The 25,400-nt window shown below is 42.8% G+C and overlaps 1 protein-coding gene across 1 annotated transcript; it reads right to left on the bottom strand.

Annotated features, from left to right (window-relative positions):
* Nucleotides 1-420: 420 nt before the first annotated feature.
* Nucleotides 421-23,509, bottom strand: C12H6orf118 (chromosome 12 C6orf118 homolog). Its single transcript, XM_065889172.1, has 10 exons — nt 23,485-23,509; nt 15,513-16,186; nt 14,305-14,427; nt 13,388-13,447; nt 10,931-11,055; nt 8,062-8,120; nt 4,710-4,891; nt 2,436-2,489; nt 1,828-1,889; nt 421-478 (listed from the first exon to the last, which is right to left on the bottom strand). The coding sequence occupies exons 1-10, from the start codon at nt 23,507-23,509 to the stop codon at nt 421-423; spliced, it is 1,422 nt and encodes a 473-aa protein (XP_065745244.1).
* Between the last annotated feature and the right edge of the window lie 1,891 nt (nt 23,510-25,400).

The following is a 25,400-nucleotide window of genomic DNA, read 5'->3' as shown; positions in this document are numbered from 1 at the left end:
TAGAGCACTGTGTCATTTCATTAAATGGATATTTATTCAACGACTACTACATTTTATTAAATGCTTATACATAAACTTGCATTGGCAAATAAGAAATAAGTTTAATCTGTATTGCAGCAGTGCTGAATTTCCTATCCCTATCAAACAATTGAAAGTACTTTTTCCTGGAGAAAGTTATTGAATGGAAGCAGAAAATACTCTAAGAACTACTATTTTTATGAATATGTATACAAAGTGAAACTAATCACATGAATATATGTACTTATTTCAATATCTTGAGTAGGATACATATACCACATTAATTTTATTGGAGATTAAAACTGACAAAATGAAATGTATCTTCATTAATTTATACCTCTGCAAACATCCACACTATGTAGATGGTGGCTGTGAGTTTTCCTGGGTCATTCTTCCAGTCACTTAAGAGTTATCTGTCTGTTTTAATTTTGCAAATTCATTAATAAATTCCCAAAGGTTCCTTAAAATACAAAACAAATGAGTACAATGGGTTAGAAAAAAGTACATGAAGCATAAAAGAAAATTTCAAAATAAACATCTATTTAGGACACATTTACTCAAAAACTTAGAGTAAGACTTTGCAACCCTCCACTTTCTTTCAGAGGATATTTGTAATAGACTTTTGGCCTTGAATGTAGCAAAGTTTCTCTCTCTACATAGGGGCACAGTCCCCTGCAACATTTTCCAGGCTAAGTAGGGTGTGGCAGCAGAGGTAGATTTACCTTGACGATAATGATGTTTAAACGTCAGGTCAGTTCATTCTCACTGCCAAGACTATGGAAGGAATCTTCCCTCTTTTGTATTTGTACTTCTATATTCTTTTCCTTTGAGGATAATACAAGGCTTCACAGAGCCTGGATCTACCTGTGTGGCTCAGTCAACACCCATACTAACACCTTTTCTCCTCTCTCTGCCATGTAAACTGGCAAGTGGAACGATTCTATTTTCTGACTCCTTTGCAGCTAAAGGTGGCCTTGGGATGCAGTGCTGGCCAGTGAGATACGGTGGAAGTCCCTGGGAGGGGATTTCCTTCCTAAATACAACAGAATAAGCTCATAATGAGAAGCTCTTTGCCATCTGTCCTGTACTTTCCCCTTTCTTCCCACATGGGACACGGACCCAGTGCCTGAAGACAGCCACGCTGAGGCCCTGAGGAGGAAAACCATCCTTAAGGAAAGCAGGGAAGGAAGAGAGAAGAACCCTGGTTCCTTGATGATTTCATTGAACCTACGCCACCAACAACTAAACGTCTTTTTACTTGTTGATACAATAAGCTCTTTCCATATTTAAACCATCAAAGGTTTTCCCAGCCTTTCCAAATCCTGAGATTTAAACTATGGTACCAACTCAAACGAAAATTAACTCTATAAAATCTAAACGTGTGTAACAGATAATACAAATCAGCGTTTTATTTTTAAATTAAAAATTTCAGAATCATACCTGCATAGGTTGTTTCAAAGATTTAGTATCACTGAAAGCCATATAATTTGAGAAAAGAAGCCATTCGGAGCCACACGTCTCCCCACCTTCCTGATCCCTGTCCATGAGGATTCACCCTCAATTCGTCAGCTTTGTCCAAAGAATTTATTTCTAGATTGCTGAATAATATATACAGTGGAGCTTGAAATCTTGGACTAAGCATTCTTAAGCACTGGAAAGGATGTGTGGCATGCATGTGTGAAGTTAACACTCAGGAATGCAAACACTTCAAAAGTACCGTCCAGTGTAACCTAGTTGTAAATGGACGATCTTGATAGTTTCAACATCAGATTATAATGACAGTTCCTTTACCAGGGCATCAGTACTCACTGTTGTTCCCCCTCACTCAGCTTGCTCTTCCCCATGATCCGCTTCACGTGGTTTTCAACAAACTACCAAGAATCAGAAATCACTTGGTCACGTATAATGCATGATACTGCTCATTGGTAATGGCGGTGACGTTGGAGATTACATCCACATGCATTACCACTTCTAGAATCAGGCATAGATACTACTTCGTACTGTATATAATACATATGTTAATCAAGGCAGCACTACCATCTACGAAACAACAGGTTGTTACCGTGTATTTCGGAGGGCTATCCTGGAAAGTCATTAAGGGAGCCGGTTCATTACATTCCTTATCACCAAATAAACTTATTACAATTAATTTTTATGTGCAGAGGGGTTAGAGAAATGGTCAATTCTGATTGACACATTCAACTATTAAAAAAAGAATGCTTTTCTTTTCATTAATACATTAGTTTACACCTGTCCAGTTTTAAGCTAATGTCCGCATAGCGAGAAATTCCTGGCATGAGAGAAAGTTATCATTTAGAAAGATTATGCATATACTTTCATATTTGGTTTAAGACATAGTATGAGAAGGCACTAGGGGGAATATTTTTATTGAAAAACATAGATTCGCACAAACTTACTTGTATTTTCTTCTTTAAAATTTTATTTGCTGTCTCCAACTTTATAGTTTCAGTCTGAAGGAACAATGGTTTGAAAAGAAAGATACTTGGTTAAGAATATTTGTTAAATATTTTTCCCCATTTATGGAACAAAAAGTATTATGTGGATGCTGTTATTCTAATTTCAAAAGGATTCAACAGCACACCACTTAAAAACAATGAATAAACAAAGCATGACTTGAAGGACATTTATTAAGACAGAAAGATCCTGGCCCTCTGGGTCAAAAACCTGAGAAGGTGGAAGCTGGTGTTGCAAAAAACTGGAGAAGCTTAGGGAAGTTCCAGAGTAGAAGAGTTACTCATTTATCAGAGCTAATAATGGAATTTTTAAGATAGCCAGATACAATATAAAAGTACAAACGGCAATAAGTCACATAATATCAGTGTTAACTGATTATAAACTGTAATGTTAAGAAAGAAAATTTTGAGTTGCCATTCACAATAGTAACAGATACCAAAACGTCGCAAGAACGAAAGTAACAAAACATATTTAAGACCAATGCATTAAAATAAACAAATACAGAATGATCCTAGATGGAGTGCTCACATTGTAAAGCTGCCACTTCTTCCCTAATGAATTTCTAATTCATTAGAAGCACAATAAAAACACCAAGAGTATTATTTCTGAAACTGAAAAATCAGTTAATACTGTAAATGACGATATCCAAGATAACTGTGAACAAAATAACGATGAAGAAAGGATATCTGCTCTTCCAGATATCCACCATATTGAAAAGGATTCGCAATTGCATCTTGAGGCTGGATAATGTGTAATTAAGACGTCGGGCTGACTTTAAATCCTAACTCTACTACTTGATGCCGTGAGCTTAATCAAGTTACTTAGTATACCTGTGCCTTGGTTTCCCTATCTGAAAAAGAGGGTTACTAACAGCATCTATCTCTTAGGGTTGTTGGGAATTAAATGAAATAGTGTTTTTGTATTGTTTACAGCAATATCTGTGCATTGTAAATCCGTGATATGTTTAGTTATTTTTTCTTCTGGTTAGAAATAACATTTCGAATCCAGATCCAGATACCAGTTACTTAATAGGATAATAAATGCAATTCTATTGTACCCTCCAGTATTTGAATTAAGGAGCCAAATATAAATAATAAATATTTAAAGTATTATAAGTTACTGATATGGAATCATTATAGGGAATCTTCTATTTCCTAGGTTCAATCCATTTAAAAGGGGTCTTAATTATGAAAGAAAAGTTTACATGATTTTGCATTATAACATGCTCACAATACATAAAGCTACAACTCGTTTTCACTGTTTAAAAATTCAACTATAAATGAGTGTTTCTTCTCAAGACAGTTTTAGTTTAAAAAGGAAGGGGCAGACTCTAAATGAAAACACAGAAGGAAATCTGAACAGATTATTTTAAAATAGAGAGAGAGAAATCAAAACAGGTTTAGACCACCCCCACCTTCCTATACACTTTATAATTTGACTTAAAAAGAAAAAAAGGTAGTACTGGGAAAATATATGTAACTCTATAACCAGGAGAAAAAGAATATTCAAATATCACTTATAAATTCTTTAAGTAGAAGTTGTATTGAGTTAGATTCTGCATAAATAAAATTTAGGTCATAACATTAAAAATTTGGGCATCAGAGCATTTCAAAACATAGATCATAATTTATATTTTATTGTTTATCAAGAAAATGGTTAGCAACAATTGATAAAGTCTAATATAGTAGACCCTCAATGGCAGTAACTAATCCTATCTTCCAGCATAACTGTACAACTTGTATGGAGTCTACGTGGCTCCATAGTAAGTGTAAGGACTTTGGGGCCCAGAAGAATTAAACTGAATCCCAGCTTTGCCACCTGTATTCTGTGTCAAGTTGGGCAGGTCACTTAGCCTCTTTGGGCTTCAGATTAAACTACATAGCATATATTAGACACTGAATGATGGGAGTAATTTTTATGATAAACATTTTCTATACAAAATTGTTAATTTTAAGAGATGTCAACTGACCTGAAAGAGATCCAATTTGACCCTGAACAGAGCTGTACAGAATTTTTATCACCTTCATTTTTGTTGTTTTAGCTGTATGTCTTAATTATTCTAATCATTTGCTATAAGTGTTTTGAAATGAAAATATGTTTGGACCAAATGTTATGTTATTTATTTTTCCCTATTGCAAAATCAAAACACTTCATGTGTTTGCCAAGGTCTTCCAGCAAAAGAACAATGTAAACATTCAAATAAACAATTTGCATACCTCTAAGCTTTTAATCTTATTCTCGGTGATATGCAAAATTCCAGTATGAACCAAAGTTGTTTTAATTTCTCTTTCAAGAGCTTGAATTTCATCCCATTTATTAAGCACTTCACACCTCTTTTTTTCAACCTTCTCAATAAGAGTAAGGCGCTCCTCCTTCATTACATTTTTCTCAGGTGATTCTGGAATATTTTATAAAAGCAAAGTATTCTATGTTTAATACCTTAGTCCTTATTAATAACATTATGTATTAACAATATTATGTATGTTGCATATAGTTATAAACTATAATGTAACTGAAACTTCAAGCACATCCATAAAAATTATCTGATCCAAGTTAAGTATATGTATTTCATTGCCTTGGTATCTATATATTTTTCTATGTTGTGAATCTTTTCCTATTAAAAATACAAAGAGTAAAGGCATAGCAACTGAGATAAAAGGAAAAAATTATCTGATCCAAGAATGGGGGGATTACTCCTTTAATTCATTTATGTAATTGATGACTATTTATTGAGTGCCTAACACAGTGTGGGGAAGATGCGTGGATGGATGACTTTACCAGAGACGTATGACTCAGCTGAGACCAGGATGATGAACAGCAGTCAGACAAGCGGGCGGGTGTGGGGAGGAGGCGGAGGGCAGAATTTGGCACATTCAGTAAAAGGAAAGTTACACAGTAGGCTGGGGGCACTGCAGGACCGGTGAGAGACGCGAAGAAATGACACTAGAAAGGAACAGCGGGCAGATCGGAAAAGGTCTTCTCACCTGTGTGAAGAAATCAGTCAAACCTGACTTGAAGGCTTTTAGGCTGGGAGGAAGCACTGTCAACCATGGTCACTCTGTCTACGGTATCAAAAGTGACAAAGGCAAGACTCCAATCTGGACAGCCAGTTAGGAAGCTACTGCGGTCATTCGAACCATCGGATCATGATAGAACCTGGGGCATAAAGAGAAGTGGAGGGGGACGACTTAGGAAATACAACTGGTAGTTGCCATGATCAGGATGTAGAGGAGTAGATACCAAAATAACCCCTAGGTTTCAGCTTGGCCATAGCTAAGAGCAGATGTGGTGGGAAGGGAATAATGAGCTCAGTACAGCAGAGAGGTAAGAAAGAGCTGGGTTTAAACCCAACTTGGCCACGGCCACAGGGAGGAGAGTGAAGACGCCTGCCAGTGGTGTTCTGACTTGAGCTGCCATGCGTTTGGAGATGCCACTCATTGAAATTTCCAAGGACCTGCAGATTCAGAGAGAGAGCGAACCCAACCTTGGACTTGTTGAGCTGACACTCATGGGCCATGTCCAGTAGGCAGTGGCATATATAGATCTTAAGCCTAAAAATGTATTTCAGCAGGGAAGAGATTTAGAATCAAAGACATGTGGATTGAACCAAAAACATGCTGGGCTCCAATCAATATCAGTATTCAAGGGGTACAGAGAGGCGGTGGAGACAGAGAGTAACTCACTGCTAAGGCTGCTTTGTTTTCAAGCAGCACAGCTAGATTCTGATGAGAGGGAGGTTTTAATTTTTTGAGAAAGAATGACTACTCCTTTTTGACAGGAAAAAAGGCAGAAAGAGCGATCATGCCTACTTATACATAGGTAAGCAGGACCCAAGTCATTGCCGTCATTCAAACTTGCCAAATTTGGAAGAAGGGAAAAGTGGGAAGGTAAGTTTTGATACATGATGAGCTAACAGAGCAGAAACAGTCATTAAACCCCTACACGAACTCTGAGAGATACTACAGAATAAAGTCTTTGATCCCCACCTTGATCTAACCTGAGGGTTTCACCTGAAACAATTAACTGTCAGCAAAGAAGCCAAAAGGAGTGTGACCCAACTGTTCCTCTTTTTTACCTAAAGAGGAAGACTGTCGTATCAAAATGGGGGGAATTCCACAGAAAATGTGTATGGTTGGAGAAGGCTTGCGAATGAAAAAACTTTAGAAAAAGAATAAAGGAGGAAGAATACAGGACACCAGATTTCTTCTCAAAACCAGTCTCAAAACAGGTTAGACTTGTGAGAACAACCTCAGAGATGCTGAGAGGAGAAAAGTGATTCCAGGATGAGTTAGTGTGGAACAAACCTGGAGGAAAAATGACATTTGAGTGAATCGTAAACGTAAACAGTAAAGATTAATGAGCGGCATACTTAACTGAACTTATTTTGGTTATTTAATCAAACTCTAAGTTGCGTATCTAATTTTGAGACAATTTTTAATATCTTTAAAATATTTTATGTTTAAATATCTTAAAAAAATTTTAATATCTTTAAAGTATTTTATCTTACTTCCTAAATGTTCACAAAATGTAATTAATTTCCCGTGACCTGCGTGTTCCTGTTCACATGTAATAATGGTACGAGAAGGAGCTGACAGGCAGAGCAACTCCGCTGTGCCAGGCCCTGGCCCTGTGCTCTTGCCTCATACGGGTCATCAGGCTGAATCCTCCTAACGACTGAGGGAAGCACTGTCACTGTCCCCAGTGAACAGGCAGCAGCTGAGATGAAACCAGTTCAAATGACAGCCATGTGAGTGGGTCGCTGTGATGGGCAGGTTGAGGACCGTCTGCAAGAGAGGGCACCCCAGACCTGGACAGACACTCATTGTTGTCTGGAAAAGCTGACTCCTCTGATCCAGGAATAAAGATGTAAAGGTTGTGAAAACCAGGCTGAGCTGTCTTCCTTGCTGTTACCCTGGAAACCACAGGCCACGGCCCCGCTTCCTCTATTTCCATCTCACTTGGTTGCGCTGAAGTGTTCACTGTCTGCCCCCCGCCCCTACAAACGATTATATATTTCAAGACACTTTCTCTAAAATCAACAGCGTTTAGTCCTTCAGCACTTCCTCGAGGGAGCTGACCCTCATATTTATATCATTTGGTCAATTTTCCTAGAATCTATTCCAAATATCTTGGTCAAAGCTTGACCTAATTCTTGCTACATAAGGTCCTGAATTCATGCCATGTTCCACTAAAACCCACAAAGATCCTGGAGGAAAATGAAATGCACACAAGTCGTCTCTTGTTACAGAGAAACTCAATAACCAAAAGTGCCCAAAACAGCAGAAACTGGGATAATGATCTTGGCCGTGACATAATCTCTTAAGGAAATCAACTGCTTCCTTGTGTCTTTAAAGTATTTCATTTAAACCACTTCAGATAAAATGAAAACTTACTGAATTTCTAAAGAACTTGATGGGGAAAAAAAGGAATAAAACGTAATAATCTCTCTGAAAAACCCTTTCAAACAACTAACAGAAGAGACCATGAACAGTGGACAAGGTTTGAAGATTCCTCACCCGAAGGTCACAGCAAAAGTCACGTCAGAAGATCAATCACACGGTCACTCACCTGATCTCTTCTTAGTGGATTGCAGCAACATGCACTCCAGCTCCAATTCACTTCTGAGTCTACGGTTTGGTGAGAAAACATAGTGATGTATTAGAACGCTGTTTGTACCATTTTCCTTTTGTCTATTTTATACAACAGTCCTAAAATTGAGAAATAAGAACAGATCTTCTTAGTTTCTAACAAAAAAGGTGATTTGAAGATGTATGAGAGCCTGGATCAGTCAAGTTCAAGAAACAGAAGAATACTTTCTTACCAAGATTGCCTAAGCCACTGGTAAAGGAGCTGGTCTTACAGCATTTATTGATATTACTTTGTGACTTGAATTTTTAAGAAGCAAGGGGGTAAAAAGCCTAGCATTTTACACTCTGAAGCCAATAATGAAACAATGAGTCCAATAATGGAAAAATCCTACCGATATTGGAATACATGTTGCATTTTCCCTGTTAATTATGATTGTATCCCATAGATACAATTTACAAATTCCACTATATTTAAACTAAAAATAAAACACAAGAAATTTTAAAAGGAGGAAATAAAACCTTTGTTATCTCTTTGTATCTTCTTTCTCGTTCAAAATAAACTACACTGACTATCTCTAATAGATTTAGAGAGAAAAAGGAATCAAATAAGTCTTGCATATACTGAGGGAAACGCTGTGATTTGGTGAAAAACATCAGCACCACAAATGTTTTAACACTGCCTTTTCTACAAGGGGCTTTTGATGGTTTAAGATTTTCGTACGCATTAACTCATTTTATGACAGACTAAAAGAAATAGAAAAGTATTATGACTCCAAGTTTAAGAAATTAAGGTTAAGTGGGTTAATAATAATGGTGAAAACCTTTTCAATATGTATTTCAGAGGGCTCAGTCTCCACAAACTTTTGATGTGTTGTGTTATATGAGACTTCCCTGGTGATGCAGTGTTTAAGAATCTGCCTGCCAATGCAGGGGACACAGGTTCGATCCCTGGTCCAGGAAGATCCCACATGCTGCAGAGCAGCTAAGCCCATGCACCACAACTACTGAGCCCATGTGCTCTAGGGCCCACGTGCTGCAACTACTGAGCCTGCGTGCCACAACTACTAAAGCCCACATGCCTAGACCCAGTGCTCCACAACAAGAGAAGCCACCGCAATGAGAAGCCCATGCACTGCAATGAAGAGTAGCCCCCGCTCACCACAACTAGAGAAAGCGTGCACACAGCAACGAAGACAAAATGCAGCCAAAAATAAATTAAAAAAAAAACTTTTAATGTGTTACAGTTCTAAATTTACTTATGTTTCTATTTCACTGCTTTGTTTTTCTTCCTGGGGACTTCCATTACATATAAGTTGGATCTTCTTTGCCTGTCTTTTATTTCAACCACTTTTTCTCCGACTCTTTTACTTTATTTATCACGTTTTAATTCTCTTGATTGTTTCTTGCTTTTGTCTAATGCCCCTTGTTACATTTTCATTCAAAAAAATTCCTCCCTGGACATGTCCTAGTTTAGTCTTGACCTATAATATAATTTTGACTTTTTCACTATCTTTCCTCAGTTGTCAAATCTTGTTTCATGGCCTCCTTTTTTGCTGCTGTTGATTTCTGTGTTTAGGTTTTAAATTTATGACGCAAGGTTGTTTTTATACCCTGAAATGCTCTTTTGAGAGTATGTGGTTTAGTTTGCAGGGCTGTGGCACAGTTTTCTTCTCCAGCTGTTTGTTGTTGTTGTCAGATGCTAGGGATTTTCATCAGCTAAATCATATGGGTCCTTATTTTCTGTTTTCTTTTTAGAGTCAGCTGTGTGGACACAGACTCTGCATTTTGATGGTTAGGGCTCCTAGTTTGTGAGATTCTTAATTCAAGAAGACACTTTTCTGTCTGAGCAAATTATACTGTTGTTGGGGTTTTATTTTGTTTTGTTTCCTTTTTTTTTTTTTTTTTGAAGAGACGGAAAAACAGTAGTGGGAGGGGTTGTGTGCCCTTTGATTTTCTTCTCTTAAGGGGTTCTAAATTTCTCTCCCTTGCTAATTTTTCTCTTCCAAGTATGCTGATCACTTCCTCTTAACCCTCTTCTCACCCATATCATCATCTCAGAATTGTTTCCTTGCTTCCACACCCACTTTTATGTCCCCTTCTTTTGAGTCAGTGCTCTGGTGGACCTCCCAGTAACCTGTGCAGTATTCTCACTTTGGGTGGTTCACTCTCTCTCACACAGTGCTTTTAAGACAATTTTAGGATTTCTACTAACTCCATTCTTCTCTCTGCCCCAGACTGACCTTGCTTTCACCAAGTTTTGCAGAAAGAGAGTAGATAATGTTTCACTGGCACAGAATGTTTATTTTCTATTTTCAGGTATTTTGAAATTAGGACACTTTCTGTCTTTTATTTGCACTGAAGGAAGAGTTTTGATTTTTGGTTTTTGTTTCTTGTTTTGTTTGCTTGAGCATATTATGAGTGTGTCAGATTTACTTTCATCTTTTTTTTAATTCTTTAAAAAAATTATACCCTATCAGATTGTGGTTTCACCCTGAAAGACTAATCACAGAGGTTAAAAGATTTTCTAAGTTAAAAAAATAACTAGGGCGTTCTTAAAAGCTATCTTGAATTTGCAGCATACTCAGCCAACAATAAATCCTCAGGGGACAACTGAAGATGGCCTGAGATTCCTTCAGAAACCTCCCCAAACTCCTCATAGAAACACCAGATTTAGTAGAACATCCTAGTCACGTGTGTGACGGTTTGTGCAAGACACCCGGCGACCAGGTTGGTGTTGATAAAGGCAGGGTACCACACCCAACAAGGCAGGAAAAAGTGTAAAATATGCTTGTCATGTGGTTTTAAGACATTGTAAAATAAGTGTAATCCCAGCATAGATCAACCCTCACTTGTCATTACGGTCCAGGGCTGCTTTGATGGCCATCACGAGCGCCCTCAGCTCCTCCCTGGCCTGGTCGACATCTGCGGTCCTCACCCTCCTCGTCTCCAGCCCCTGGATGTGAGTCAGCAAAGTCTGGGCAGAATGAGGCCGTAACAGGTGAGACAAACACAAAGCAAGGGTGAGCATTTTCCTTTTTCTGTTAATACAGTGTGTTCAAGATGTCCTGAGTCAAAATACAAATTCTAGTCAAAATAGGTAAATAGGGAGGACGGAAGGGAGGGAGGAATATCAGAGGAGGGATAGATAGCTACGTGAAGATCTGGGTAAGGTATATATTTTTTTGGTTTGTGTGGGGGAAGGAAGGTGATGAATAAAGTGCTTCCAGGGCATTATTATCAGGACTGCAATTGTTTTTCTAATTAGTGAGAAACGATAGGAACTCGATGGCTATATCTGGATATAAAGTGATGCTTCTCAAATGTGGTGAAACAAAGGTCTCTGCCTTCTTAAGTGACGGGCTGCCAAGTTTCCAGAAGCAGAAGGAAGGATCTAGTGCCCTGATGCCCTGGGGGATTCTTCATTCTGGTGTTTGATTGGGATATGGGCATATATATGTTCCTTTGTGACTTAACCTCAATAAGTAAAGAACAGGGTAGACCCCCAGCTGGAGCCATTGCTGATTCCTGCCAAACAAAAGCTTTTTTTCTGAAGCACGAAAAGCTCAAAACAAAGAACACCATGCAAACATGTGATTTTCGATTAAGAGCTAAGTTAGAACGGACTTCCTTATGAGGCTGTGATTTTTTTTTTTTCATAGACAAAGTAAGACATTCTTCTTCCCAATTTATAAGATAGAATTTTTAAACTTGATTGAAAATGTCAAAAGTCATCCTAGCTACAGTGCTATACTCTCTTAGTTTTGTAAGTGATAACATCATTCCTGTAGTCCATCTTCCTTATTAAGCATCCACAGGTGTGGCTTAAGCCTAGAGGGAACCCCTGGAAGTTGGCACAGTGAGAGGAGGTAGCCACAGTTTATGTGGGCTGCTCGCTCTCCCCTGAGGGTAACAACTGTACATGCTTTCCAGTAATTACTAACGTAGCACCCTCTGTATTCCCAAACCATTAACATCTATAGCTACTCCACGGTTTGGGACTCCAGAGAGTCCCATCTCTGCTTCCAACTTGCGTGCTGTGTCTGTGTCCAAACTTCCCTCTTCCTCTGAGAACACCTGTCATTGGATTAGGACCCACCCTAATGACCGCATCTGAACTTGATTACACCTGCACAAACCTTATTTGCCAAGAGGTCACCCAGCTTCCAGGTAGACACTATCTCACCTCATTGGGAAAATGCAGAATGTGCATTTTGGAAGGAGCTGGTGAGGCATCAGGAGACAAGGACCACACACGAACTATGGCAGTAAATATTCAGTAGCGAGCAGCTTAACAACAGTGTCGGAAACTGGAGATGTTTGTGGGACATTTTCTTACTTTCATTTTGCTGTCATAACAAATTACCACAAACTTAGTGTCATAACACAAATTTATTATCTCTGTTCTGTAGGGCAGAAATCTGAGTGGCGTTTGGACTCTGCTCAGGGTCTCACTGGGCTGAAATCAAGGTGCAGGCTGCACTTGCCTTCCCTTCTGGAGCTCCAGAGCACAAACTCTTTCCATGATCATCCAGGTCATTGGCAGAATCCGGTGCCTCGAGGTTGTAGGACTGAAGTCCCATTCCCTTGCCGGCTGTCAGCAGGGTCCACTCTCAGCTCCTAGGGGCCTCTCTCTAGTCCCTGCATCTGGACCCTCCACCTCACAGCTCCCAGTGGTCCTGAATTCTTCTCAGGCTTAGAATCACAGAACTCTGACTTCCCCTTCTGCCACCTCTCCCTTCTGACTTCAGCCAGGGAAAGTTCTCTGCTTTTAAGGGCTCGTGTGATTAGATTGGGCCCACCCAGTTAATTCAAGATAATCTCCCCATTTTAAGGTCTGTAACCTGCCGACTCAGACACGTAAGTGTCAGCCTCCAGGGGACACTGGCTGGATACACTGTAATCTGGAACTCACAGGAAAGATTGGGGTGATGCATACAAAGCCAGGAGCCATCAGTGTAAGGGACCTCATCTACCAGCAGAGAGTGAGGAGAGAGAGAGGGCCGATTCTGAGAGAAGCAGACACGCGAGGACTGGGTTACAGAAGGACAGGCCTGCAGAGATCATGGAGAACTGGTGGCCAGAGATACTGCAAAAAACAAGAAACGTGTGTGCCTACCCCGCCCATCCCTCACTGTTGCCTTTACCTGGAGTGTCCTTCATGAGTATAAAGCCAATTCCTATTAAAAGCATCAGCTGTTCTAAATTATGGAGGCACAAATGGGGCTTCTTTGATTCAGACAAGTTTCCAGGGCTCAGGAAATATGAAGAAATAGGTTCTACTTAAGACTTGCATGATTGATTGTTACCTTATACTGTTCTGTGGGCTGGGTCTTCAGAAGTAATAACATGTAGAGTTCATATTCATCCTATAGAAAGCAAAAAAGAGAAGAAAAGAAAGAAGGAAGAAAGGAAGCAAGGGAGAAAGGAGAGAAGAAAGATCCATTGGAAACGTGTTATGAGATTACAGTACAATGTAATATTCTTTGCATATGTAGATAAAATGGAGGCTAAGGATGCCAGTTCAGATCATTTTAAAAAATGTAAGAATGCCCCCGCAATATATTAAATAGTATACATACTAAAATGTACAAAATCTCACCATCTTTAAAGCATATTTGAATATTAACTATTGAGGACTTCAGGATAGAATCACAAAATACCTTGACACATGTACAACATATGACCTCCTGCCACTAGGATGCTCCGTGGATTGGGGTCCTACTGACCTTCCAGAGATGGAGATGTTCTCTGGAGGGCAGACCACCACACCCTGCTTTTAAGCCTTGCCTGTTTTGGGGACTTGGACAATAGCAGATTCCACAAGCAACCTAATTCCAACTCAGCTATGATATGATGGTCACTTTCACCATGAAATCACAACAAACTTAAAACTCCTTAAAGATTCATATAAAATTATATATGCATAACCATAGAAGTTTCTGTGTTACATATGTGCCTTTTATAAGAGTTTATCTACAATTAGGAAGCTTTAGTATATATATATGGGCTTCAGGAGTGAGCTAGCTGGGTGTTTATCTCACGTGACCCATTTATGACTCATGTGTCTGTAGGCATATTCCTTCAAGTCTCCGTGAATGATTTTCCTCATGTGTAGAATGGACACCATGATACTAGGCAGAATTTCTGTGAGGCTTGAGCTCATGTGTGCAAAAAATCATGCATGGCTCTCAATTGTTATCTGGGAAAAGCATGTTTCTCTTACCTTAATTTCTTTCAAGATATCACCAAATATCAAAGAACTATTGCAAATATCTTCAAAGACTTCTCCAAAGACCTGTAGTCTGTTGAACTCTTCAGGGTCACAGACACATATTTTCTGGAGCTTCTGGAGGAAAAAGAGAACCAGCCCGTTTCAGGATGACTTCGTTTTCCTTTCTGATTACTTTCTCAGGTTGAGGAATCAGACACCCCACGGGGCTTTCTATCAGGGGGCACAGGTCCCGCCCCCCAGCGTTGGGTCTCAGCAGAGCTGAGTGCCAAACCACCTGGGGCTGAGAACCTATGTTTGCCTGATTTTTCTTGATTTATTGCCTTGCCTCCTGTGAATCAGGGATTCACTCTCTGCCTCTGCAGTGTCCTCAAGCTCCTTCTCTTTCTCTCAGTCCCCTCAGCCAAACATCCCATCACTGGTTACTTCATATGTAGACTCTTCCCTGCATCCTCACCCTTCCCATCACTAAGTTCCACTCTCAGCCCTCGGTCGCTCACGGCAGCATGTCCCACGACGCCAAACCACCTTCTAAAGACCGCTTGGCTCCTACGTGGATTTCACCTGCATCCTCAACTCTCTCCTCGCCCTCTCTTCACACTCTTCCATGGTGAGTTAGGCCAACCTCTTCCTCAGGTGCTTCTGCTGTCCCAGGGGCACTTGCTTGACTGTAGCTGCTCTGCAGCATCCATTGCTATCCATTATGACATCACCTCCAAGGCACCACCTTCCAAACTTAACCTTCTTTGATTTCACCCTGTCACCATCTACATCGCGTGGGATATTCTCAGCCTTTTTCCATCCTACCTGGGAAAGTAAGTGAGGTGTCAGAGAGCCAGCCTCCACCCACAATCTTTATTTATTTATTTATGGCTGTGTTGGGTCTTCGCTTCTGTGCGAGGGCTTTCTCTAGTTGCGGCGAGAGGGGGCCCCTCTTCATCGCGGTGCGCGGGCCTCTCACGGTCGCGACCTTCTCTTGTTGCGGAGCACAGGCTCCAGACGCGCAGGCTCAGTAGCTGTGGCTCATGGGCTTAGTTGCTCCGCGGCATGTGGGATCCTCCCAGACCAGGGCTCGAACCCGTGTCCCCTGCATCGGCAGGCGGACTCTCAACCACTGCGCCACCAGGGAAGCCCCGCCCACACTCTTTAGACTCCCAGGACTGACACCGGTACCGATAGCATCGCAGAACTGCCCTCCTCACCTGCTCCAACTTCTTTTCATGGCACGTCACCACCTTGCTCCCAGTGAAGTCACTCTTCAACACATCTTGCTTTGCAAGAACTTGTTTCTGGAAAATCAAGAACTTCCTGTACTTGTCTGCTTTTGTTATGCCAGCCAAGTGTGAGCTGAGGTACTGGAACTCGTCCCTGCCTGGGGGGCACATCGCACACTCACGGCTGGACTTCACTTCTTTGTACTTCAGAACCTTCATCTTGGGCCATCTTAGCTCTTCTCTCTCTGGCCGTTCGGGGGAACCTTCCTCTCTCAAACCCTTCTTTGGAATCAAATCCTCCTCCGAAGTGTGGGAACCGTGTGTCAGAGGGTTCAAATACCTGAAGAGTGGTGTGTTCTCGGCATCATTTGGGCCCACAGCTGTGTTGATGGTAAAATAAGCTAAAGCACCTTTCGTCTTTTTAGTCTTCTTGTCAGATGGCTTTTCTCCTCCAAAGACGTTTGCCTCCTTGGGCCTGTTGGCATTGGGCCAGTGATACAGGATTGTCTCCAGAGGCCTGTAGAGCTTGCTGGGGTTCAGGTGTCCGGAGGTGTACATGTAGACGTCATCTCTGTGGTCTTTCTGGAGTTTGTTCAGAAGTGTCCTTAGATTGCACAGAGTCTTAATACCTGGTGTCTCACAGTGTTTCCACCTTAGGTAAACTGGTCAGGAAAGACAAGAAGAACGTTAGATACCACTCTAGCTCCACAAAGAGGCTGTAAGAGGGCTGTGTGTATTGGCTGAGCCAGCATATGCCTCTCCCAGAGCAGGACCCACACATACAGAGAGGAGAGAGTACAGGCCAGTCTGACTGCAGACGAAGGGTGAACCAGGGCACGTGATGGGCAATTGCCATCAGAAAGCCCAGGACCCGCAAAACCAGGAAGAAGGAAAAGGGGATTTTGATCCAACGGGGAATTTCTTACTCTCTCAGCAAAGGCTCTAGAAGAGAAATCTAAAGGCATGATCATAATTCTTAATGACGCTTCAAGAGAGCTATGCTAGGGAATAAATAAAGGTGGTTTTCTTTCTCCCTTAAAACTAAACATCTCAGGAGTCCCCGAGCAAACCGATCCATGACTGATGAGACGTTCACACATCCCCGGCCCCGTGTAGGAAGGAAATGAAACACAGAGTGAAACCTGTGGCTGTGTTGACAGGGGCCCCAGCTCCCTCCACAAAGGGTCCCGGAGGTAGGAGTCCGTTTGGGCACTGGGAAACGCCGGCCTTCTGAATCAGTTCCTAACTGTGTGAGTGCAAAGACCTTATATAACCTCTCTGAAGCAGCCCCGTCCTCTGCACGATGAGGAGAGCCGTCCTACTCTGAAGGGCCGACTGCCAACCAAATGGAGCTGCTTTTGGCAAACAAGCACGTGGATGGAGTAGCTACTCCATAAAGGCCACCTAGCTTTATCAAAGGACTGCAGTCCAGGGAACACCTTCTCAACGCTTCTGGTAGGACAGGAGTAGGCCCAGACTCCAACAAGACACGGGGGAGGGGCTTTCTTCCTGGGCTGTCGCTGAGATGCTCACGGAGCGGCAGGCCTGGTGCATGACCTTCCCAGACAACGCTGGAGGAATCAACCAGCAGACGTCGTATCACTGCCTTGTTACCCGAGCTGGGAGGGGCCCTGGGAGCAAGGCAGTGAACCAGGCCCATCGGGGCCCTCGAGGCCTGGCCTGAGCTCTCAGAGGCCCAGGATTCACCTATATCCACACCTGCCACACCCCCTCAATCCACACGACAGGCCCACCTGTAACTAGGCCCCTTTGGTGACAGGGAAGCCGAGGGGAGTTTTGTGATCAAGTCCCGGCACCTGACAAGTGGCAGCGTTGATTTCTGAATGCAGCAACTTTACCCTAACTGTTGGGTTCTTCCCTCATTCCACAAGGGCTCGAGCAAAGGGGGCCAGGGCAGGGCTTTCTGGGACCCACACCAAACCCCTTCCTCCGGCCAATCCATGTCTGAAAGCAGGACCATAAATCAGGACATGTCATTGTCTGCATTGCCACCTGAGAGAAGAAATGAGGGCCCAGAGGGTATGAGGAGGGGTAACAGCGTCTCGTGCTGTGTGACGAAGCCCCCTACGTCCAGAAGCTTCACACCCCCAGACTAGCTCACTACTCCATGGTCGGCACTTCAGCCCGCGGGCTGAGCTTTCCACTCCAGGATCACAACGAGGATATCAGGGTGTGGGCCTAGCTGGGTCCTTGGAGGCTTTGAGGGGGAATCTGACCCTGGGCTCAGTCCTGTTGTGACAGAAGCCAGTTTCTTGCAGGTGTTGGACTGAGGTCCCCACCTCCTAGTTGGCCTTCGGCGGGGGTCACTCTTGGCTCCTGGGGCCACCCACCTTCCTGGCCACACGGGCCACCTTCATCCCTGAGCCAGCAAGGGCACTCTGCATACTTCCCAAGCCCTCGACCTCTGACTCCTCCCCTGTGACTGACCTCATGTGATCAGGTCAGGCCCACCCTGCACTCTCCCTGCCGTGAGGTCACTGGTGCCATGGGACACAGTGCAACCAGAGCGCTCATCTCATGTTCGGTCCTGGGATCTGTGCTGGGCACGTACAGCAGGGGGCAGGGAACTTGGGCCACCCCAGGGCTCTGCCCACCCCAAGCCCAGAGCCCAGGCTCCCTCTGCACTGTCCCAGGTGGAAAAGAATCATCCTTTCCCTCCTGTGCGGTTGGATCCTGGAGCAAACACTTCTAGCAATGGGATCCTTGAGAATTTCCTTGCTGAGTAGTTTAGTACTTCAAAGAAACCAATTAAGAAATGTTAAAAAAATTTTTTTCAGCCAGAATTTCTTTTTAACCTTTTATTTTATATTGGAATATAGTTGATTAACAATATTGTGATAGTTTCAGGTGTACAGCAAAGTGCTTCAGGTATACATATACATACACATGTATCTATTCTTTTTCAAATTCTTTTCCCATTTAGGTTACATAATATTGAGCCGAGTTCCCTGAGCTATACAGTTATCCACTTTAAATATAGCAGTGTGTACATGTCAATCCAAGCCTGTTTCTGTTTTGTAAATAAGTTCATTTGTATCAAGGAAATGTTAAAACATTAATAGAACAAGTTTTCAAGACAGATAATCATAATTCATCAAACGCACCAACACGTAAAGAAAGCACTAAAAACACATCGCATAAGTTGGGCTTCTCCAGAGAAACAGAACCAGCAGGATGAATATATAGAGACAGAGATTTATTGTAAGGAATTGGCTCACACAGTTATGCAGTCTGCAGAGTCCAAAATCTGCAGGGTAGGTAGCAGGCTGGAGACAGAGTACATGTCCAAATACCTCCTGCTGGAGGATTTTCTCTTGCTTGCGGGAGGTCAGTTTTTAGTCTATTAAGATCTTCAACTGATTAGATGAGGCCCACCCACACTATGGAGGGGAATTTGTTTTATTCAAAGGCTCCTTACTTAAACGTTCATCTCATCCAAAAACACCCTCAACAGAAACATCCAGCATGTTTGACCAAATATCCAGCACTGTAGCCCCACCTAAGCTGACACATAAAATTCACCGTCACACACATTAGACCCACTCTTTCTGGAAAATGGGAGGACTTAATTGTTGTGTTTTCCTTTGTTTATTCTATTTCCAAAAATGAGTTAGAGCCACCAGCAAATTAATTAGTAAAATCAGTTTCCTACTTAGAATTTCTTTTCCTCAGTTTGCAGGAAGACTTGTGTCACTAGACTTGGAGAATCCAGATTCCGTTTCTCTCTGCCAAGATCTTATGATAAGTACCAAGGGTCCCATCTCAGCAATGACTATTTTAATGATTTTTCTAACCGTAAACATTGTGATTTGCGTATCCCGCCATCTCAAGCTGACACCCGGGGAAAAAAAATTGAAAGGGCTCATGGAAAATGTGATTCGCTACAAAATGATCAAGGAATAAATTTGCTTTAAGTAAAACCAAACCAACTTTTTGACTAGATACTGATAAGGCAGATACAGTAATAGGTTTGGGGGACTAGATTTGAATTAACAGATATTTCAACCATTATTAGCATTTGATATTTTTAAACACGGGGTGTTGTTTTTCAGTGACTCACCTTTTTCAGAATAGAAGCAACAGGTCTTTAACATCAAAATTATTAGAAATCACTGTCCTGTGTTATCTGAACTCTGGGAACCCTGGCATCCCATGGAAATCCCGTTGGTCTCTTTCCAGAACATCCTACACCACCTGTGTTTTCTGTGCTCCGTCTCCCCCACTTCCATCCTGAAGTCAGCAAATATCCTGGAATGTGTTATTAGCAAGAATTCAGAGAACAGGCCAGGCCAGGTGGGGTGCCAGGCTTCAGACAACCCAGTCCCTCCCTGTGTTCTGTGGTCCCCTACCAACTCCTAACAGAGCCTACAAGGGGCATCTTTCCATCCATGTGGACCCTCTCCTTCTGGCTATTTTGCTCTGCCCCATCTTATCCACCTGGAGGATATTTTAAAACTCCTCTCAAGATTGTCATCTTTCTTTCCTGAACCCAGCAGACGGCATTGGGACTGTTTCCATACACTTCTGCTATGACTCTTAAATTTCCTCAAGGGAAAGAACTATGTTGTATTCACACTAGCATCTTTGGGGAAAGATCAGGGGTAATTGTTTAATTTAATGAATAAATGTGGAAAAGAAGTAATGTTTTCAGAATTTTAAATAATAATTTAAAATTTTACTCTGTACCACACACTGTGCTCTCTCTCTTAGGGGATAAAGCAAATGTCCCACCAGGAATCTTAAAGTCCGGTAAGGAAGAAGATATGAACACCTGTGATAGGGGAGAATACAGGTGCTGTGGAAGAAGCACACATTACAGTGTTGACTGAGAAAGGAAAAAGAGATCTTATGTCAATTATCTTTCTTAAGTTGGTTGAGAGTGGAAGGCAGAGTAATTGGTGCCTCAAAGATGCCCACCTCCTAAGCCACGCTCCTGACAAAAGGACTTTGCAGATTTAATTAAAGTTATAACCTTAAAATAAAGAGATTTTTCTGAATTATCTGGGTCCAGTCTAATAAATCCCTAAAAGCAGAGAACTTTCCCTGGCTGAAGTCAGAAAAGAGAGGTGGCAGAAGGGGAGGGTAGAATTCTGTGATTCTAAGCCTGAGAAGGATTCAGGACCATTGGGAGCTGTGAGGTGGAGGGTCCAGATGCAGAGACTAGAGAGAGGCCTCTAGGAGCTGGGAGTGGACCCAGTAGACAGCCGGCAAGGGAATGGGACTTCAGTCCTACAACCTCAAGGAGCAGGATTCTGCCAATGACCTGATGATCCTGGAAGGGGTTTGTGCCCTGGAGCCTCCAGAAAGGAAGGCAGCCCAGCCTGCACCTTGATTTCAGCCCGGTGAGACCCTGAACAGAGGCCACCTGAGCTCACCCAGATTTCTGCCCTACAGAACGGAGATAATAAATTTGTGTTGCTTTACGCTATGGTAATTCGTTATAGGAGCAGCAGAAAACCAATACATTGGGACAGTGAGTGGAATGTAGGTTTAGTTGATCTGTGATAGGAAGCGTGGGACAGTGATGACAGGGTGGCGGAAGCTAGTGGCCAGCAGAAGGGGCGGCAAAATCCCTAGACAGAACTGGCATTTCAAGGACAGCAGGCATTGCAAGAAGAGGTGACGGGTGACCACCCAGAGCCCACCATCTTCCTCCCCCAGGGACCCTAAACGGAAGAAAGCAGTGACACCTCCCAACCTTATGGAGTAGAGCGACTTCAGTTTCTTTACTTGCCTACTAAAGAAAGAATGACCTCCAGGGCTCACCGACCGTAGAATTGCCACCGCTGTCGCACGCACTTCCCACGGCTGGAATGCAGGCATCTCAGCCTCACTGGCACCGAACACAGACTCTGGCCTTCTACCCACTTTACCTGGTAGGGATTTGCCTGGTAACTAATTTTTCTTCCTACTTTTAATTTACAGATTATGTACTTATTAAGAAATACAAAAATAAGGTGAGATGCTTTTCTATGTCCAACCACCGAGTTGTACTTTTACACGTGAAATGAAGTTACTTTATGAATTTCATTTTGTAGGGCAGTTCCTGAGAGTCAGGGACATTAACACGGATGTTCCAGCAAAGTGGGCTTGGATGTTCTGTCTCAACCTCATGAGCTCTACTCTGGGCGCCCATCTCCTTCCCTCCCACCCTTCACGGGAACAACACTGACACCCTCACGGGACACAAAGAAACAGGTATTTTGTGCAAAACTGTCTGAATGATCAGTAGATGGAGGCAACACACCTGGAAGCAGACAGGAGCTTGACAAGAGCTAAAGTAGCACAATTAGAAATTCTTCTCACTCCTAGTGTTGAGAACACTTGCCCAGGGAGGGGACTGACACGATCATTTATATTCTTTATAAAGAAGAGGGTTTTTCTTAGACACAATTAGTATGTTGAGTAATTGCACGCAGAAGAAATAGTCAAAGAACTTACAAAATCACGTTTTAAGCAGCGAACATTTCCAAGACTCTTTTGCACTCACACCAGCTGCTGTTCGCCTTTATTTGTTAAGTTGGGCCATTCCTGCAGTGCGTTGACTGGGCCATATCCCTGAGACCAATCCCAGTGTGCATGTGAGGGAAGCTCTCGTTCTGGCTGAAAGTCTCCATGAGACATTTGAAGACGTTCAGAAATATGGCCCACTTCTGAAGAACTTAGGGGCAGGACAGGAATAAAGACACAGACGTAGAGAATGGACTTGAGGATATGGGGAAGGGGAAGGGGAAGCTGGGATGAAGTGAGAGAGTGGCATGGACATATATACACTACCAAATGTGAAATAGAGAGCTAGGGGGACGCAGCCGCATAGCAAAGGGAGATCAGCTCGGTGCTTTGTAACCACCTAGAGGGGTGGGATAGGGAGGGTGGGAGGGAGACGCAAGAGGGAGGGGATATGGGGATATATGTATATGTATAGCTGATTCACTTGGTTATAAAGCAGAAACTGGCACACCATTGTAAAGCAATTATACTCCGATAAAGATGTTAAAAAATTAAAATACAAATAATGAATTAATTAAAAAAAAGAAATATGGTCCAGTCACCCTTGAACTAGACTCATTACCTTGTTGAAGAAGCAGTAATAGTAATAGCAAATTTAACGAGTACTTACATTTGGTATCCTAAGCGCTTTACATGCACTAGCTCATTTAGTCCTCACCACGGCCCCAGGAGATAGGTGCTCTTACCATCCCCTTTTGCAGATGTGGACACTGAGACACAGGTGGTTAATCAGGTGTGCACGGCTCCCGGAAAGCTGCTTCCACAGCCCATGGTCTCACCTGCCCACTAACCAATGCACAGAGACCAGTACAAACACACTTTGAAGTAATAAAATCCCATTAAAATATTTTATAATTCAGACTGCTTCAATCCAACAAGTTTCCTCTCTGTCCCAAATTCATCGGAATCAGCATTTCCATGCGCGCTGTGTGATGAGAAAGCAAGGGCTTCAGAGTCCGAAGACCCAGGGCGAAGTCTGCCCCCCATTTGTAAAATCACAATAACCCAGCCTCCAGAGAGATGAATCTAAATCAGAGATGGGGAAGCACTTTGTACGCAGCGGTGTGGAGCTCCTGTGGTTTGTGGTTGTTTAGCGAGACTGTGGAAGGGCCGTGTACTAAAAAAAATCCTGAAATGTGGTTTTTTAAAAAAGAACATACTAACAGCATCTAGAAATGTCCCCCATCCTCCCTCTTCCCAGAAGACACTCACACACACACACACACACATCCGACTTCTTTCTCTGCCTTTTATTATTGGATTTTCTGAGAAGTTTCCAATCCCCAAATCCAATCCTAAACCCTGGTGATCCAGGAGATGAGTTGCAGCCACAAAAAAGGCTTTGATTCTTCACACTGGGTTAGAGAAGCTGGGTTCCTAGGCAATCAAACATCAAACACCAAACACGAAACACTCAATGTCCACTTACATTCAGGCTTCGAATCCTCAGCCATCACCACCTTCCCACTGCAGCTGCTGAGGCTGGGAGTTGCCCTGGAGACAGACAAACGTTCCAAGTCCCTCCCCCAGGGCTCCTCTGTTGCCGGGCAACCAGGGTACACAGCCCCTTGCCAAGGGATCTCTCCTCTGACCTCCTCATATGCCTCTGGCCTTCTTGAACAGGGAGTACTAGGTTTGCTTGCCTGTTTTCCTTTTTAAAATTCCTTTTTAAAAATTCCTTTTTGTGATTTGAAAAACATCAAAATGCCCTTGCACCCTTTAATTCCTTTCCAAAGCCCAGGAAGCCAAAAGTAAGTGGCCTTTCGTTGGGCATCTGCTATGGAGATGTACAGATTGTGCAGTGCACGACCCATCCAACTGTACCTGGGGTTCTAGTGCATAGTAGGTGCCAGTCTCTAAATGATCATTTAGTCATTTTAGTGTTATTATCCCGAAGTTCCTAGAAGGGAATTGATATCATGTGAGGTGAAGTAACCTGCCGGAGATCAGTTAGCAGTGAACAAAAGCATGTAAATTCACATTTGGCTGCAAAGTCGGTGCTTTATCCTCAGGCTACCCCATATGTCAAGGGAGGAAACTCTAAAACCCTCTTAAGATTCTTATCTTTAAACACTGTATTCGATTTAAATTTCTTCCAGGCAGAGGGAATTCAGTGCAGTGGAATGCTGGCTCCTCTATTCTCAGGAGACGTCACGCTGAGCAGCCCTCACGACTCACCAGCTCCAGATGACAAAGGTGACAAATCTGACCTTACAGAATTGGGAGGATGAAGTCAGTGCCTGTGAAAGATTCAGGGCACATCGTAGTTTTCTTTTCTTTCCACTGATGCTGGCCGGACACTTTAAATGTGAGCCTTTCTGAAACCATGAAGTTGTCATGACCCTAGGAGGCTCAGACGGCTCCCTAATCAGGTGTATTTGAATTTAACCTGGAAAAAGATAACGAAAATGTTTACTGATCTTCTCTCTCCAATGTTCACAGTATTTAGGCATCTGACCATAATGAGAAATGCTGGCAGGAAATGCCCACATTACACGAGGCTAGCTAAGCATTGACCCAGGAGAGGAAAGTTCCCGCCTTCAGTTAATTATAAATTAAGAGCAAACATGTGGCAGGCAATTCAGGTTGCCATGTTACCAACTACTGGAGATGAAACAGTGAGCTCTTCTGCTCAGAACTGCTTAGTGGTTTAGTAAAATGGCCGATTATTTTTGTAGACAGAGCACCCCACCTTTTCCACCCTGTAGGGGCAGGCAGTCAGGTGGCAGAGGTGTCCCCCCTCCGCCCCACAGGCAGGCTGAAGCAACAGGGCTCCGAGGCGGTGGTAGAGACAGCTGGGGGGTGTCAGCCCCGGCTGGTGGGCGGCCTCCAGTTTCAGCCAGGGCTCATTCTTCGTGGACATGCACAGTCTTGGTTTAGATCAGAAAGAAAATGGTACATTTGTCCCCAAGACCTAAGTGTCTCCCAAGTCAAGTCTTATGGGCACACATACAGTAAATTAACCTACCCCTTACACACTACAGTTCAGGGAGTCGTTGGTCAAATCAATAGCAAGCCTTAGAAGCCCACCTGCGGCTCTCCGATTGCTAACTATTTCAACGAAGTGTCTGAAGCAGAAATGTATTTAAGTATTACGTTATGGGCGCAAAGAACGGATCTGCCAGAACCATAGGGGTCTTCCTGGAGGCCAGACGTCTGTGTAGGAATCAACAGTGGCTCACCTTGGAGTTATTTCTACTGAGATGGATGGTCTATTTTGTGTTTCAGCTCTAGGTGGCGCTGGAGCACATCTTAAAACACGACGGAACGCAGGTGAGATGCAGCCGTCCCAGCTCGTGTCCCCGCATCCTCCATCCTACTCCGCGTCCAGAAAGAAAAAGAATA

Source organism: Phocoena phocoena, chromosome 12 (genome assembly GCF_963924675.1).
Source record: "Phocoena phocoena chromosome 12, mPhoPho1.1, whole genome shotgun sequence".
NCBI lineage: Eukaryota > Metazoa > Chordata > Mammalia > Artiodactyla > Phocoenidae > Phocoena > Phocoena phocoena.
The sequence above is the reverse complement of the archived record's forward strand: the minus strand, read 5'-3'. Positions and strand labels throughout refer to the sequence as shown.